This window comes from Passer domesticus, chromosome 3 (genome assembly GCF_036417665.1).
Source record: "Passer domesticus isolate bPasDom1 chromosome 3, bPasDom1.hap1, whole genome shotgun sequence".
Taxonomy (NCBI): Eukaryota; Metazoa; Chordata; class Aves; order Passeriformes; family Passeridae; genus Passer; species Passer domesticus.
This window is the reverse complement of record NC_087476.1, coordinates 2,697,098-2,710,415: the sequence shown is the minus strand read 5'-3', so window position 1 is coordinate 2,710,415 and position 13,318 is coordinate 2,697,098. Positions and strand designations below refer to the sequence as shown.

The following is a 13,318-nucleotide window of genomic DNA, read 5'->3' as shown; positions in this document are numbered from 1 at the left end:
CCAGGCAACATTCTCCATGCTCTGCATCAAGTGTGTACTTTGCAAACCCTCCAGAGACTGGTTTGAAGGTGAGATTGTTCCCCAAGTGACCCCACTGTCTGATTTCTTTATGGTTTTTGCAACAAAGGCTTTTTGATTCTTGCTCCAAAGCGTTCTTCACATGGTGCAACAAATGCAGAGTGCAAAAAGAAATAAAGTGTTGGCTGCTTACAGACTGGGAGGGGGTGAACCTGGCACTGTTTTCTGGCACAGAAATAACTCTGACTCCTGTCCTGCCAGGTTTCAGGTCGTCTCCACGTGGAAGTTGTTCGAGTGAGCGGGGAAATCGATGACAGGCTGGTGGGAGGTGAGGACAGTCCTGACTTCTCAAATGAAAATGACATCCAGGAGAGAAAACTTGTCTGCAGGGTGAGTTCCAGGTGTATCCCGACCTCTGAGCGAGCTTTTCTCTTCCCATCCTGAGTCAGAAAGAAATCCTTGTTCTTCTGCACCTTGGATGTCTTTTTGTAACCTTATTTTGTTTCTGGAATGGCTGAAGTAACACAAGATAATTAGTTGGGGTTTGTTCCTTTCATTAATTGCATTTATATGCCAAAGGCTCAGCCCAGGAATTTTCTTGAAATCCAGGGAAGATCTTTGTGTTAGGATTGGCACTGCAATATTCAATTCAAGAAGAGTCACAGAATCTGATAAACTCCCATCATTCTAGGAATCATTATCTCTTAATACTCCTCTTTCTCTCAGTATTTCTTTCTCTAAATATTAAATATTTTACGAAATATTTACAGTGTGTTTATTACTGTTAGTAATAAAAAGAAAATTAATAGGAAATATTTACTAGCAGTTCTGTGATAGTAAAACTACAAGCTACAGGTAAGAAAAGAAAGTAAAAAAGCATTAGAAGGAATGGTCCCCAGCCTTGCTGACTTCTGGACAATATGAACAGTTTGGGAGAAATTGTGCTCTTTTTCCCCCACTTTTTATCCTGTCCCATAGAGCTCCTGTGCTTATGAGCAGGATGGGGCATTTTGGCAAAAAATACTTTACCTAATCATGAGGATCATGCTGCAGAATTCCAGCTCATTTGGTCTTAATTTCACGAATGGAGAATAAAAGTTTATTAAATATATGGTGAATATGATGGCTTTGTTTAGATCAGAATGAGAATTCACAACATTTTGTTTCTCTTTGGCATTGATTTGATGAGGGGACAGGCTAATTTTGCATTTTTTGGGGTTGATTTTGGGTTGTTTCCAGCATCACAGAGAAAGAACAAGTAGTGTCTTAAACCAAGGATTTTTGGAGTATAAAGGAGCCAGTAGAAAAATGAGATTTTCATTGTATTCCTCTTCAGTTGCAGTGGGTTTGGTGCATTTCACCATTTAAAATGAGAATATTTCCTTCTAGGAAATATGAGCCTGGTGACATCTAGTGACTGTCCTCAGCTGCTGCACTCCAAACATTTTCTCCAATGAGTATCAGTACAGAAATTTTATTTGCTAAATTGTTTTTGGTTTGCTGTTCTTATTTCTTTTTATCCTTTGCAGTGGAATGTTGTTCTGCCTGGTGATGTTTTTAATCCCATATCTTATGAATAAGTGCTTTTCATTTCTTTCTCACCTCCTTTCCAGATTAAAATACTTCAAGCTACAGGTTTGCCACAGCACCTGTCCAACTTTGTGTTCTGCAAATACACATTTTGGGATCAAGTGGAGCCAGTTATTGTTGCACCTGAGGTGGATCCTTCCCAGTCTTCCATCAGCAAGGAGCCACGGTGCATGGTTGTCTTCGACCACTGCAATGTAATTTATTTTTCTGTTTTATTCATTAAACTGTAAGGCAGGAAAAGAAAAGCAGGTTAAGTTTGTGTAGCAGTTTTATCTGCTTCTTTTCTCACATTTTATTTCATGATGCCCTAATACCATTTTTTGTTTCATTATGTTGCTACACTAATATTTTTTAATAAGAACAGAAATGTCTTCAGAGTCCATTTAAGTTTGATGATTCTGCACTGTTCATTTGTACAAAAATTACTGAAGGTGAAATGGGTTGATAAAGGAAAACATCAGTTCATCTGAGAAACTAATATTGGAATTTATCCTCAGTAAAATTCACTGTGGATGAGGAATATTTATCTGAGGATATTGGATGTCAGTAACTGAGCTGATCACCCTAAACTCTGATGAAATGAAGAGAAATGTCCCAATTCTGGGACATGGGGCTGCTGTAGATGCTGAAGTTGGGTTGTCAGAGGTCAGAGCAGACTATTTAGGACAGACTCTTTCTTCCCACTGCCTTTGGAGCAGCTGAGCAGAGGCATTTTGTAGAGACATCTAAAGTCAGCTTGGATGAATCTCAGCCAAATCACCCCAGCTGTCATCGTGTTCTATCACTTCTCATCACACTGGGCAATTTATTCCTCTTATCATTTATGAAATGGATGTAACACCTTCTGATGAGTTTTGATTTTCTGATTCTGAGCATTGCAACATATGCTTTGATTTTTTTCTGAGCCGTTGGCTCAGGGCTTGCAACAGCCTGTGGTCATTTTTCAGCTCCTTACAGACTTTAATCTTCAGAAAATCACATACCTTTGACCTGCCTCCTAATTTTACAAACTGAGCCAACACTTCCTTTCCCCTGGATTGTGTCTTGGGAGCCAGGGGGATTTTACTAAATGATTTTATTAAAGTCAAAGCAGTAAAATCTCCCGGCCTGAGTCGTGTGGTCACAGTTACCAACTGATTTGTCCTTTCCAGGAGGTTTCTGTGAATATTTCTGAAGACTTCATGGAACATCTTTATGATGGTGCTTTGGCCATTGAGGTTTATGGGCACAAGCAGAGTGGTGACCGAAAAAACCCAGCCCTGTGGGATTTGGGAATAATTCAAGCCAAAACACGCAGCCTTCGGGACAGGTACATGTGGGAAACACATCTTTGGTTTGGAATTTGGGAAAAATCACCATCTGAGGTGCCCAGTTTTGAAGCAGGTTTGGGGTAAGGAGTCAAATTTCGAACTAAAGGTCCCTGGATGATTCCAATTCATTCCTGGCCATGAAATGCCATCCCTGTAATGCTTCCACTGGAAAAGTTTTAGTCCTTATTTCCTCAGTTTGGATAAATATGCAATATTGTGGTAATTCAGACTGCAGGGGGATATTGTTTGTTTGCTGGAACCATTTTTTGTCCCCAAAGTAATCATGTAGTAGCATTTTTTTAAATGTGAGTTGTTTTGATTCTTCAATTAGAAGGCAGCTCTGCATTTTTAATTTATTGGCAGTTGCTTCTCTTTTTATTTGCAACTTAAGTTTATGTTGACTATTAAGCTGCATATAAGGAAATTTAAAATAAAAGTCAGGGAAATATAGCAAAGAGGAAAAGGATGCTCTAAAATAGTGGGTTATGTTTGTTAGCTAAGTAGTGAGCACCTCTATCCTTTTTAATTTTGAAGTTCTACAAAAATGGCTCTTTCTTATTAAGCTCTGGGAAGAGTTGGAGAGCAGGCAATGATATGAAGGAGGTCAGGAAAGTGCTCTGAATCTTGAGAGCTTGTGAGACAATGTCATATTTCATTCTTCTGTCTTCCATCTCAGTCTGATTGCCCTGACAACACTGGGCTTCTGTGGCAGGAGTTGAGACCAGAGCTTAAATGTGGAACTGGGGTTTGTATTGGAATCAGGAAAAGGCTTATTTCTGATGTTTGACTAAAATTGCTGTCAGGAAAATTTAGAAGTTCTGCACAGCTGGTCCCTGTGTGCTCACAAATGGTGCATTTTTTTTTTGCAGCAGTTGTTGCTGCTTCTGCACTGTGAGCTCACTGTTTTGATGCTTTAATTCCTTTTTCTTTGGGGGGTAAAAAAAAAAAAACATCCAAAGAGAAGAAACGACCCAGTGCATGACTTGTTCTGCAGGTGGAGTGAGGTGACCCGCAAAGTGGAGCTGTGGGTTCAGATCCTGGAGCTGAACGAGAACGGGGAGTACTGCCCCGTGGAGGTGACCCCTGCCAAGGACGTCAGCACAGGAGGCATCTTCCAGCTCAGACAGGTGAGGTGTGGCATGTCGGGACCCAGGACATCCCTCTGGCTGCCCTGGGTGGTTGGAGACCCTGGCAAGGGGCTCAGAGACCTTGGCACTGAGTCAAAAACACCCATGCCTTTGATTTTAGCCCATGGAAAAAAATCACCAACTTTGTGTGAAGATTTACAAGCCACAAGAGTTTGAGTAGAATGATTGTTCATTTGTCACAGGGTGAAAAAGTAGAATTTTGGGGTTTTAGAAGGTTCAAGAGGCAAGATGGAAGAATCTGGGTGTGTCCTGTCCTTCTTCTCCTTCTTGCCCTCCATCTTCTGCTGGGATGGTGACACTTTTGGATTGGTTTAGAGTAGAGCAGACTGTCTAACATAGGTGATAGGTATTGGAAAATTATTGTAAATAAAGCACACGTAGTTCTTAGTATAAAAAGCTAACACCACCCCAAGGGCAGGCAGTGTGCCACAGCCAGAGCTGCAGGACAGATCTCAGCAGGTCAGAGAAAGAATGTAACAGATAAGAAAAAATAAACAACCTTGAAAAGCAGAACCGACCAAGCTTCTTCAGTCATGGGGTGGGAAAAAAGAGACTTTCTAACACCTTGGGGTCATCTCAACCTCAGAAACAGGCAGGGTTCCAGCTGTGCCAAAAGCACCCAGGGAACTTTGCTTTGGGTGGCCCGGGTGGCCAAGGAATTGTCAAGCTTAGGTGCAAAATGTGATGTTGTGGAAAACAGATGTAAAGCAGGACACACAGAGCAAAACTCAGCTTAAAGGTGATCAAAACCCTCCCTGTAACCTTTTTGCTCTGTCCTGTGCCAGCACCTGGCAGAAAGGGCATCAGTCTCCACTGAACGTCATTATTTTTTTAAGAGGTCCAAGAGTTCTCTTTTATTTGATCCTTTCAGCCAAGCACTCCTTTGTTCTTTGAATTCTACCTGCTTTAAATTACTAATGCTTAACTGAGCAGCTCACATTTTTAAATGATGAGCTATTGATAAGCTGCTGCCCAAAGAACAGGAGGAATCAGTAAAAGTTAGATACAGGCCGCTCCTCTGACCTCACCAACTCCTTTGATTTGTATTTTAATTTTCTTTTTTTTATTTACTTTTTTTCCCCTTACAGTTGTAGTAAAAGCAGTTGCTTTGCTGCACTGATACCGTCAGTGGGTCAGAATTTTCAGCCAAGGAGAGCAGAGGCAGAAAAAGTTCACTGAAATTCCAGCAGCTCATCAAATTACACTGTTTGCTCTCCTGTTTTATAAGTGGGAAGAAGATCCCATTTTTTGCCTTCATATTAAAAATAAAATCCTATAAGTGTGTGTTTGAAAACCCTCTAGAAAAGTAAACTAAATTTGGCTAAAATTAGTCTGGGAGCTGTCTAAAAATTACTCAGGCGAGGTGTTGAATGCTGAACTTTTATTTTTCTCTGTAAATTCATAAATCCTGCAAACAGAAATTCTTGCAAGAGGAGGGGGATCTCTTGAACACTGGGTCATTGGGATTGCAGCACTTTGTTCTTCCCAAAAGATAAATATAATACTCCTTGCCAGTGGCTGCCAGTAGAGGTCTCTCTGGAATTAAATTTTCAGCACTTTGTATTCTTTTTTTTTTTAAACAAGCATTTCAAATTGTTCTTTTTTGGACAGGGGCAATCTCGACGAATCCAGGTTGAAGTGAAATCTGTGCAGGAATCTGGGACCTTGCCACTCATGGAGGAATCCATATTATCTGTTGGTGTTGGCTGTGTTCAAATAAAACATGTCAAGTCACAAAATTATCAGGTACAATTCTGAATATTTACTGTCAGCTATTTCCAAGAGGTGGAAAGCATCAAGGGAATCATTTTCTGTGGCAAAAATAACACTTGTAAGATGTTTTGTGTCTTTTCTGGTTTTGTTGGGTTTTTTTTTTTCCTGTCTTTGAAACTAGCACAGCCTTAACACACTTGAAGAAGAAAATGCAAATATTCCTAAAATCCATTAGGAGTTTTTTGTGTAGTTTTTACTTCAAATATTAGACATAGAAAGCAATATTAAGTATTCAAAACAAAACTTAATTTAAAGTACTCAAAAATTCAAACTAAAATAAATCAAGGCAACATATATTTAAATAGTGTCAAATTCCAAATATTAGAATTCCAGGAAGCACTTGTGGCCCACTTGGGCAGTTCTTGGACAGTCTCATACACACTGCACCTCATGTATATTAAGGAATTGTGTTTTTACAGTGCTCTTATGAGTTTCTGGAGCACTTTGACTTTTTCCCCCCAGCAGATAAATGAGAATTCAGTGACTCCCTGGAGCTGGCAAAGCCAAAATCTGGTGCAGCAGAGCAGGTCTCTGAACTTGTTTGATTTGCTGCCCTGCTTGAGACAAAGCCAGCTAAGTAGGAGATGCTCAAAATATTTACCCTATTGACAGTGCATGATCCAATCTATGTCTGCTTCCCTTTTTTTGTTTTATCAGGATGGTTTTTCCTTTGAGCTCTGAAGTATTTGGGGTTTCTGTTGTCTCCTCACCAGGGCAGTCCTTTCCCATTGTGTGTCTGGGGTACAAAAAGGGGAATTTTTTCCACTTTTTCAGTAGCATCCTGGGCAGATTGTTCCTGTTATTCCCCATTATGCTCCTGCTGGCTCACCCTGCAGCTTTTCCACCACAGCAGCCCCTGATACCCACATTTCCTTCCTGTAAAGCCAGGAAACTCCTGAATGGAGGAAGTTTCTCTCCTGGGACAGCATGATTGATTCTTGCAGTTTTTCCTTGACCCACAACCTACAAGTGTCCCTTTGTAGGGACAAGTCCCAGGGGAGCATCCTGTCTGCCTCACCTTATTTATTCCCCAGTGAATTCCTGATCCACTGACCAGTTCCAGACTTATCCCACAGAGCTGGCAGTCCCCAAAATAGTAATTTCTGTCAAGGAGAAAGACTTCAACTCAACTTGAGAGAGAGAAACCAGTGAGTTATGCCTGACACTGATAACCCCCATGGGAAAGGGCCATTGAAAATCAGATTTTATGAGACCTGTTGCTTACAATAGGCTTTGGACAGCAGCACCTGGATTTTTAGTCCCCTTTATTATCATTTCTCTTATCTCAGGTAAATCAGGTGTCTCTGGAATGTGAAGGATTTTCTAAAGACCTTGAACTAAGGAAATGCCTCTTCTCTGTGGCTTTTTAATTTTAGCTTAGCTAAGTTTTTGCTTTCATGATAAAGGTAGAAAAGTAGACTCTGGTGGCTCGTTATTGCTTAACTAGATAAGTAATAACTCCTTAAGGATTGGAGCCCTCATTCCTTTTCCATTCCCTGTGAGGAGGGGCAGTTGTGCTCATTGCAAGTGGCTCTGCTTGAGATGAAGGTCAAGAATTAAAGGTGGGAAAATAATGGGAATAAAAGGTTGAAAGTCTGCATTGTCACTCCTGGTGTGGCTGCTGTTCTAATTCCCTAATAAATGCAGTAGATTTTTAAAACTCTTCTCCTTTGCAGCAAAGTTATCCTCCAGTCATTGTGGACACATCTCAGTTTTGGGGGCAATTCTGGGCCCCCCATGGACAGGAGAGACCCTGAGGGGCTGGAGCCAGGGAAGGGAACAGAGCTGGGGAAGGGTTTGGAGCCCCAGGAGGGACTGAAGGAGCTGGGAAAGGGGCTCAGCCTGGAGAAAAGGAGGCTCCAGAGGAAATTTTCCTCTCTGGAATCCCCTGACAGGAAAGGGCAGCCAGGTGGGATCGGGTTTTCTCCCAGGGAACAGGGACAGGATGAGAGGGAACAGCCTTAAATTATGGCAGGGGAGGTTCAGGCTGGATATTTTGTACAATTCCTTCATGGAAAGGGCTGTCCAGCCCTGGCACAGCTGCCTAGGGCAGTTGTAGAGTCCCCATCCCTGGAAGTGTTCCAAAATCCTGTGTATTTGGCACTTGAGGTTCAGTGCTGACCATGGTGGTGGTGCTGGTTGATGGTTGGACACAATGGACTCTTAAAAGTCTTTTTCAGCCCAGACAGTTCTGGGATTCTGTACCAGACTTGGATTTTTCAGCACTTGCTGAAACACTTAAGTCCTAGAGGTAAAACAGCAATTTTATTTTCTGTCCAGGATCAACAGGTTTTAAGGTGTTTCTCCTGTTTCTTTCTTGTATTCCACTTTCTTTCAATTATTAAGACTTCTGATAGTTACATTACTGTGAATTTTTCCGTTATAATTATTGGATTGTTCTGGTTGCTGTTTGGATGAGATGATATCAGCAAAACTTTGGGATGCCAGTGTGTTTTAATTCTGTGACCATTGCTAAACTCAGACTTTTATTTTTATGTAAGATTGTTAATATTGCTTAAAATAGTTACACCTTTTACATTCAGTATGTCTCCTGCTATCAAAAAAAAATTAATGGCATGGTGTTTTTGTGTTTTGGCCTAGGAAGAAGAGGATGAAATGGACAGTTATCAGGTAAAAAATCAAAATTCTCTCCTACAAATGCAGAAGTTTTCAGATTAAAGCATATTAGAGGAGGAACTGAATATGCTTAGGGATACTCAGCTGTTCTGGGGTTTTTTAAAGGACATGAGCACTTGAAAAAAATCATTTTAAGGGCACATTTGCAGATGCCATAAGAGTGGGATAGTGTGGGGTAGGGGTGGATTCCTGACATGAGGCTGCTACACACTGAGGGGAGTGGTGAGGACTGGGGTTTCCAGCTCCAGTGGTTAGTCAGTTTTGGAGTAGTTTGGGGGAAAAGAATTGTATAAAATGAAGGGTTTTTTTCAGCTGGGTTATACTGAAAAAAAGCTAAAGAGTTGGCAAGCAAAAATACTTCAAATAAGATATGGAAAGTTGAAGGATGTGTCTTCATCTTCTGCTTGGCTGTAGGATGAGCAGAAGGGTTTGTAGAAAATATGCAAACCACAATCAGGAAACCTTGGCTTTCCTGAAGCAATATTTAATGTGTTTTTCAGGACTTTTTTAAAATGTGTTTTTTAATTTAATGTGGTTTTTTAATGTCCTCTTTTTAGGACAGGGACTTGGAGAGGCTCCGTCGGAAGTGGCTCTGTGCCTTAACGAAGCGCCAGGAGTACCTTGATCAGCAGCTGCAGAAACTCGTGGGGAAGCCTGGTAAGGAAAATGCTGTTAAAGGCAAAAGGCTGAGAGATGGGCACACACTTTTCATCTCAATATGTTGTCAAATTTAGAAAATATGTTCATGGAGAGTTGGAGCTCTGAACTCAGCAGTAATTTGCTTTTTTGGGGGTGAAGTTAAAGTTGGAGAAGCCTCTATGAAATTGTTTGTTGTTTTGGGGTGTTTCTTTGTGTGCTGGGTTGTGAGCAGAGCAGGGTTGATTCTGTCACGGGGGCACAAAGTCCCTGCCACGTGCCAGAGGCACTCAGAGCTGCTCTGCCATCCTGACATCTTGCAGATAAAACCGAGGACGACGCGGATCGGGAGGCTCAGCTGCTGGAGATGAGGCTGACCCTCACAGAAGAAAGGAATGCTGTGATGGTTCCTTCTGCTGGCAGTGGGATCCCTGGAGCTCCAGCAGAGTGGTAGGAACATCCATTCCCAGAGGAGGGATGTAAAAATGATGCACAGCCCATTCCTGGTTTTGGATTGTGGCCATTTATTTTCCTCTCCTCAATCTGGCCTCTGTACCCTGCATGAGCAAAGTTGTTAAAATTAGGCCTCTTGCTTAAATTATTTTATCAGGTTGTGTCTCTGAAATCCAGAAATGCTGTTTGGTAAACGATACTGTTATTGATCAGGGTGTAATTATAACCTTCTGAAAAAAGGAATCAATATTTATTACCACTGCACTTGCCATTTAAAAAAATTAGCTAATATGTTAACTACCTAGTTCATTCACTTAAAAGGCTGCCCTCTCATCATAAAACTGCATCTCCAGGAGCATTTTGTTGCACTCCTGGTTTGAGAACAAACTCTGTTTAGTCAGCAAGTGTTGCATGTAATTTTCTGAACATTAAAAACAGTAGAGAGCACTAGACTGAGGCTGCTGTGCTAGGTCAGCTGTGAGCAACAACTGCAGATAAGGATTTGGGGTTGTTTCACCTCAAACTCATCCTCAGTTGCTTGAAACTTCCTGAATATCTTCTTTGAGCGAGCCTCTAACAGTATTTATTTGTGGAATTGAGTGTCATGGAGTTTGAAGCTGAAGTTTGTCAGAGCTTCTGAAACATAAAAAAATATCAAGTTCTTGTTGGAAACACATAACTTTCATATCAGTGTGTTTCATTAGGTTTGAGAACAGGGGAGCTGCAGGAAACTTGCTCCAGGAAGAATCTGGTTTGCACCAGAGGAAATGTTCAGTATGATTCAAGCACTTTGTATATTACAAGACTCCAGCCTGCTCTTGTTCACTCTAAATTCATCAGTTTTGGCTCGATATGTGTTTTGTAAGAAAGAGTAATAACTGTGTGGAATGGCAGCATCAGTGTTAGTTTAAAAACTTTGAGACTGGCTTTTCTGGTTCCCCATTTTCCCTGCCATCACTAAAGTAGAGAGGTTTGCATTTCATGAATGTGTGTGTCAGACTAAATACACTTAATTTTGCTATTAGCATTTAGGAGAGAGAAAACACTTCAGAAAGCAGAGGTCAAAGAAGATAATAATTCTAAGAGAGCTGATATAAAAGAAATACTAATTTATTTGAGTCTCTTGGAATCTGCAGCAGTAAATTAAAATAAAGAGGTTTGCCAAGGTTATCAATGGTCTGGCTCAAAATTGCAGACTGAATACAATGTCCTGGGGGTTTGGACCATCAGGGACGTGTGCTGGGTAAATCTCTCTTACTTTAAATGCCACCATTGTCCCTGTCTTGTATTTTAGGACTCCTGTGGCTGGTATGGAAACTCACATTCCTGTTATATTCCTTGACTTGAATGGTAAGTGGTGAGAGTAATTTGGAAACAAACTTTGTCCAGCCAGTGATATTTCAGAATTGAAGCAAGCTCTTAAAATTAACAAAAGCCTGAATAGCAGGTGGATTAATTGGAGAAGTGTCCATTTTTCCTGAAACATATTGCTTAATGTTTCAAAATAAGCAATCTTATGTATGGAAGGAACCATAGGGTTTTAATAATCCCATGTTTCAATGCATCCCAATGCAAGATCCAGTTTGAACAATGCATTTGTCATGTGCTCCTACCAAGGATGGGAAGTTGGAACCAAGAAGGTGACAGCTCAATCCAGGGAGCAATGAGTTAAATAAATCCTTGATAGGATGTTTAAAAGAGGGTTAATATTTGGATGAGAGGTGCCAGGTGGGAAGGGGAGGTGACACTCAGCCTGGTGGGAGGAAAACTGGGCTGGAATCCTGTGGCATTGGTGGTTTGTCCACCTGGGACAGCACATCCATGAATCCACTGGCTTCAGAGAGGAGCTGGTTAATAATTCATGGGGAGGGACTCCAGCCAGGACAGGCTGAGCTTCCCAAAACCCAGATTAAGAGTTTCTTTAATCATGATCTAAAAGTACTGTATTTTCCAGCAGTTTATCTTAACAGCACATTAACATATTTAATGCCAAGTGAGCTCAGTGCTGAAAATCCACCTGTGGGCAAGGAAGGGGTGTTTGCCATGGGGGGAGATTCCTGCCCTTTATTTGGAGTCTGTGTCCCCAAATCTTTGTGCACACTTTCTATATATAGAAATAGGATTTTTTTTTTAAGTGGAGCAGTGCAGCTTTAATTTTGTTGTTGAAGTCTAAGCAGCCAAGTTGGGGATGAAAATGTGAATTCATGACTTGCTGATGTTTTTTAAAAAGGGTGATTGCTTTGTGTTTCCTCACCTTCCACATCCCCTCCTGTTTGCAGCTGATGACTTCAGCTCCCAGGATAACCTGGATGACCCAGAGGCAGGAGGCTGGGATGCTACTCTGGTGGCAGAGGAGGAGGAGGAATTCTTTGAGCTGCAGATTGTGAAGCATCATGACAGTGAGGTAAGGGAAGCGGCAGACCAGGGAATTTTTGTCTTTTAATTTTAATTTAATTTTAATTTTAATTCTTTTTATATGTCCACATGTGAAAATAATACATCAAATAGGTCATAAAAGTGATACAGCATTTGCTTCTCCTGTGAGCAGCTGTGTTTTTAAGGAATATTCACTGGAAATATAACCATGATTTGGAAAACAGTAAAACTCAAGGATCTTCCTTAATCCAAACATTCCAAAAGCCTGAGATTCAGTTTGTATTTAACAAAGCAAAACCCCTGAGCAAATTAGAGTACAAAATCCCCAACTGAAAAAACAATGTATCTTAATTGTTAACATTTTTACCTCTGCATTGTTACACTCATTATCCTCCATTTTGCCACATAACTCATCGTTTCACAACTTTACAATTGTTGGTTTATAATTTCTACTATTAGGTTTAGAATCTCTGACTTATTTCTTAAATTTTGGCTTCTTTTTCTGAAACTTCTTTTGGTTTTTAGAGGAGCTTTATTCCTGGCAGTTCTGTTAGGGATTTTTTTTTTTGCCCTGATTTGTATTTAGAGTCTGAGAATTTGGCTACCAGGCCGTTTTTCTTATGGCTTCAAGATGAACCACTTAAATCTTCATTAATACTTATATTTTAAAATGCAAGAAGAAAAATTCCAGCTTTTGCTGTATTGCTAGAAAGGCTTCAGCAAAGTTATTTCTCAAATACAGACAGGAGCATTTTTGTGGCTTGATGGAAGATTTCCACTGCAATCTCTGTTGCTCTCTGGTTTATCTTAATAAATTAGGCCAAATGGTCCTGCACTTCTGCATATTTTATAATTTATTTGCAATGATCCTGGGTATTCAAAGATCTTTTCTCAAGAGGAAATGTTCCAGAGTTTGAGCAAGTTGGCATTTTTAATCCCAACGTCTTCATTTGGCAAACTGATCTTGATTTTTAAATGGCCTCTTCTAAAGTGCGGGGATTTTTTCTTCACAGGGAGCGAAACGGAGAAGCCGACTCTCAAAATTTATGTATTATGTATTTTTGCTAATTATGCTTAATTAATTACAGTTAATTATACACCTAATTATGCTTATTAGAGGATACATTTATTTTTTTTTCCCCCCCACTTTTTGCAGGTGAAAGCAGAAGCCTCGTGGGACTCCACGGTCCACGACTGCATCCAGCTCAGCAAGGGGACGGCGGCGGAGGAGAGGGTTTACCTGATTGTCAGAGCCACTGTCCAGCTCAGCCACCCTGCAGAGATGCAGCTGGTGCTGCGCAAGCGCATCTGTGTCAACGTCTATGGCAGACAGGTACAGCTCCTGCAGCCCTTCCCACTTCCCAGGACTCGCATTCC

The 13,318-nt window shown here is 40.9% G+C and overlaps 1 protein-coding gene across 5 annotated transcripts in view; it reads left to right on the top strand.

Annotated features, from left to right (window-relative positions):
• Window positions 1-13,318, top strand: part of KIF13B (kinesin family member 13B) — a 120,207-nt gene that overhangs the window by 76,985 nt on the left and 29,904 nt on the right. For all 5 annotated transcript variants that reach the window (XM_064411562.1, XM_064411561.1, XM_064411560.1 and 2 more), the window contains 11 exons: window positions 280-408; window positions 1,632-1,802; window positions 2,760-2,917; window positions 3,913-4,045; window positions 5,678-5,812; window positions 8,441-8,470; window positions 9,034-9,133; window positions 9,436-9,562; window positions 10,860-10,915; window positions 11,845-11,969; window positions 13,098-13,274. In XM_064411562.1, coding sequence (XP_064267632.1) covers window positions 280-408; window positions 1,632-1,802; window positions 2,760-2,917; window positions 3,913-4,045; window positions 5,678-5,812; window positions 8,441-8,470; window positions 9,034-9,133; window positions 9,436-9,562; window positions 10,860-10,915; window positions 11,845-11,969; window positions 13,098-13,274 — 1,341 coding nt within the window. The remainder of the gene's footprint in view (window positions 1-279; window positions 409-1,631; window positions 1,803-2,759; window positions 2,918-3,912; window positions 4,046-5,677; window positions 5,813-8,440; window positions 8,471-9,033; window positions 9,134-9,435; window positions 9,563-10,859; window positions 10,916-11,844; window positions 11,970-13,097; window positions 13,275-13,318) is intronic.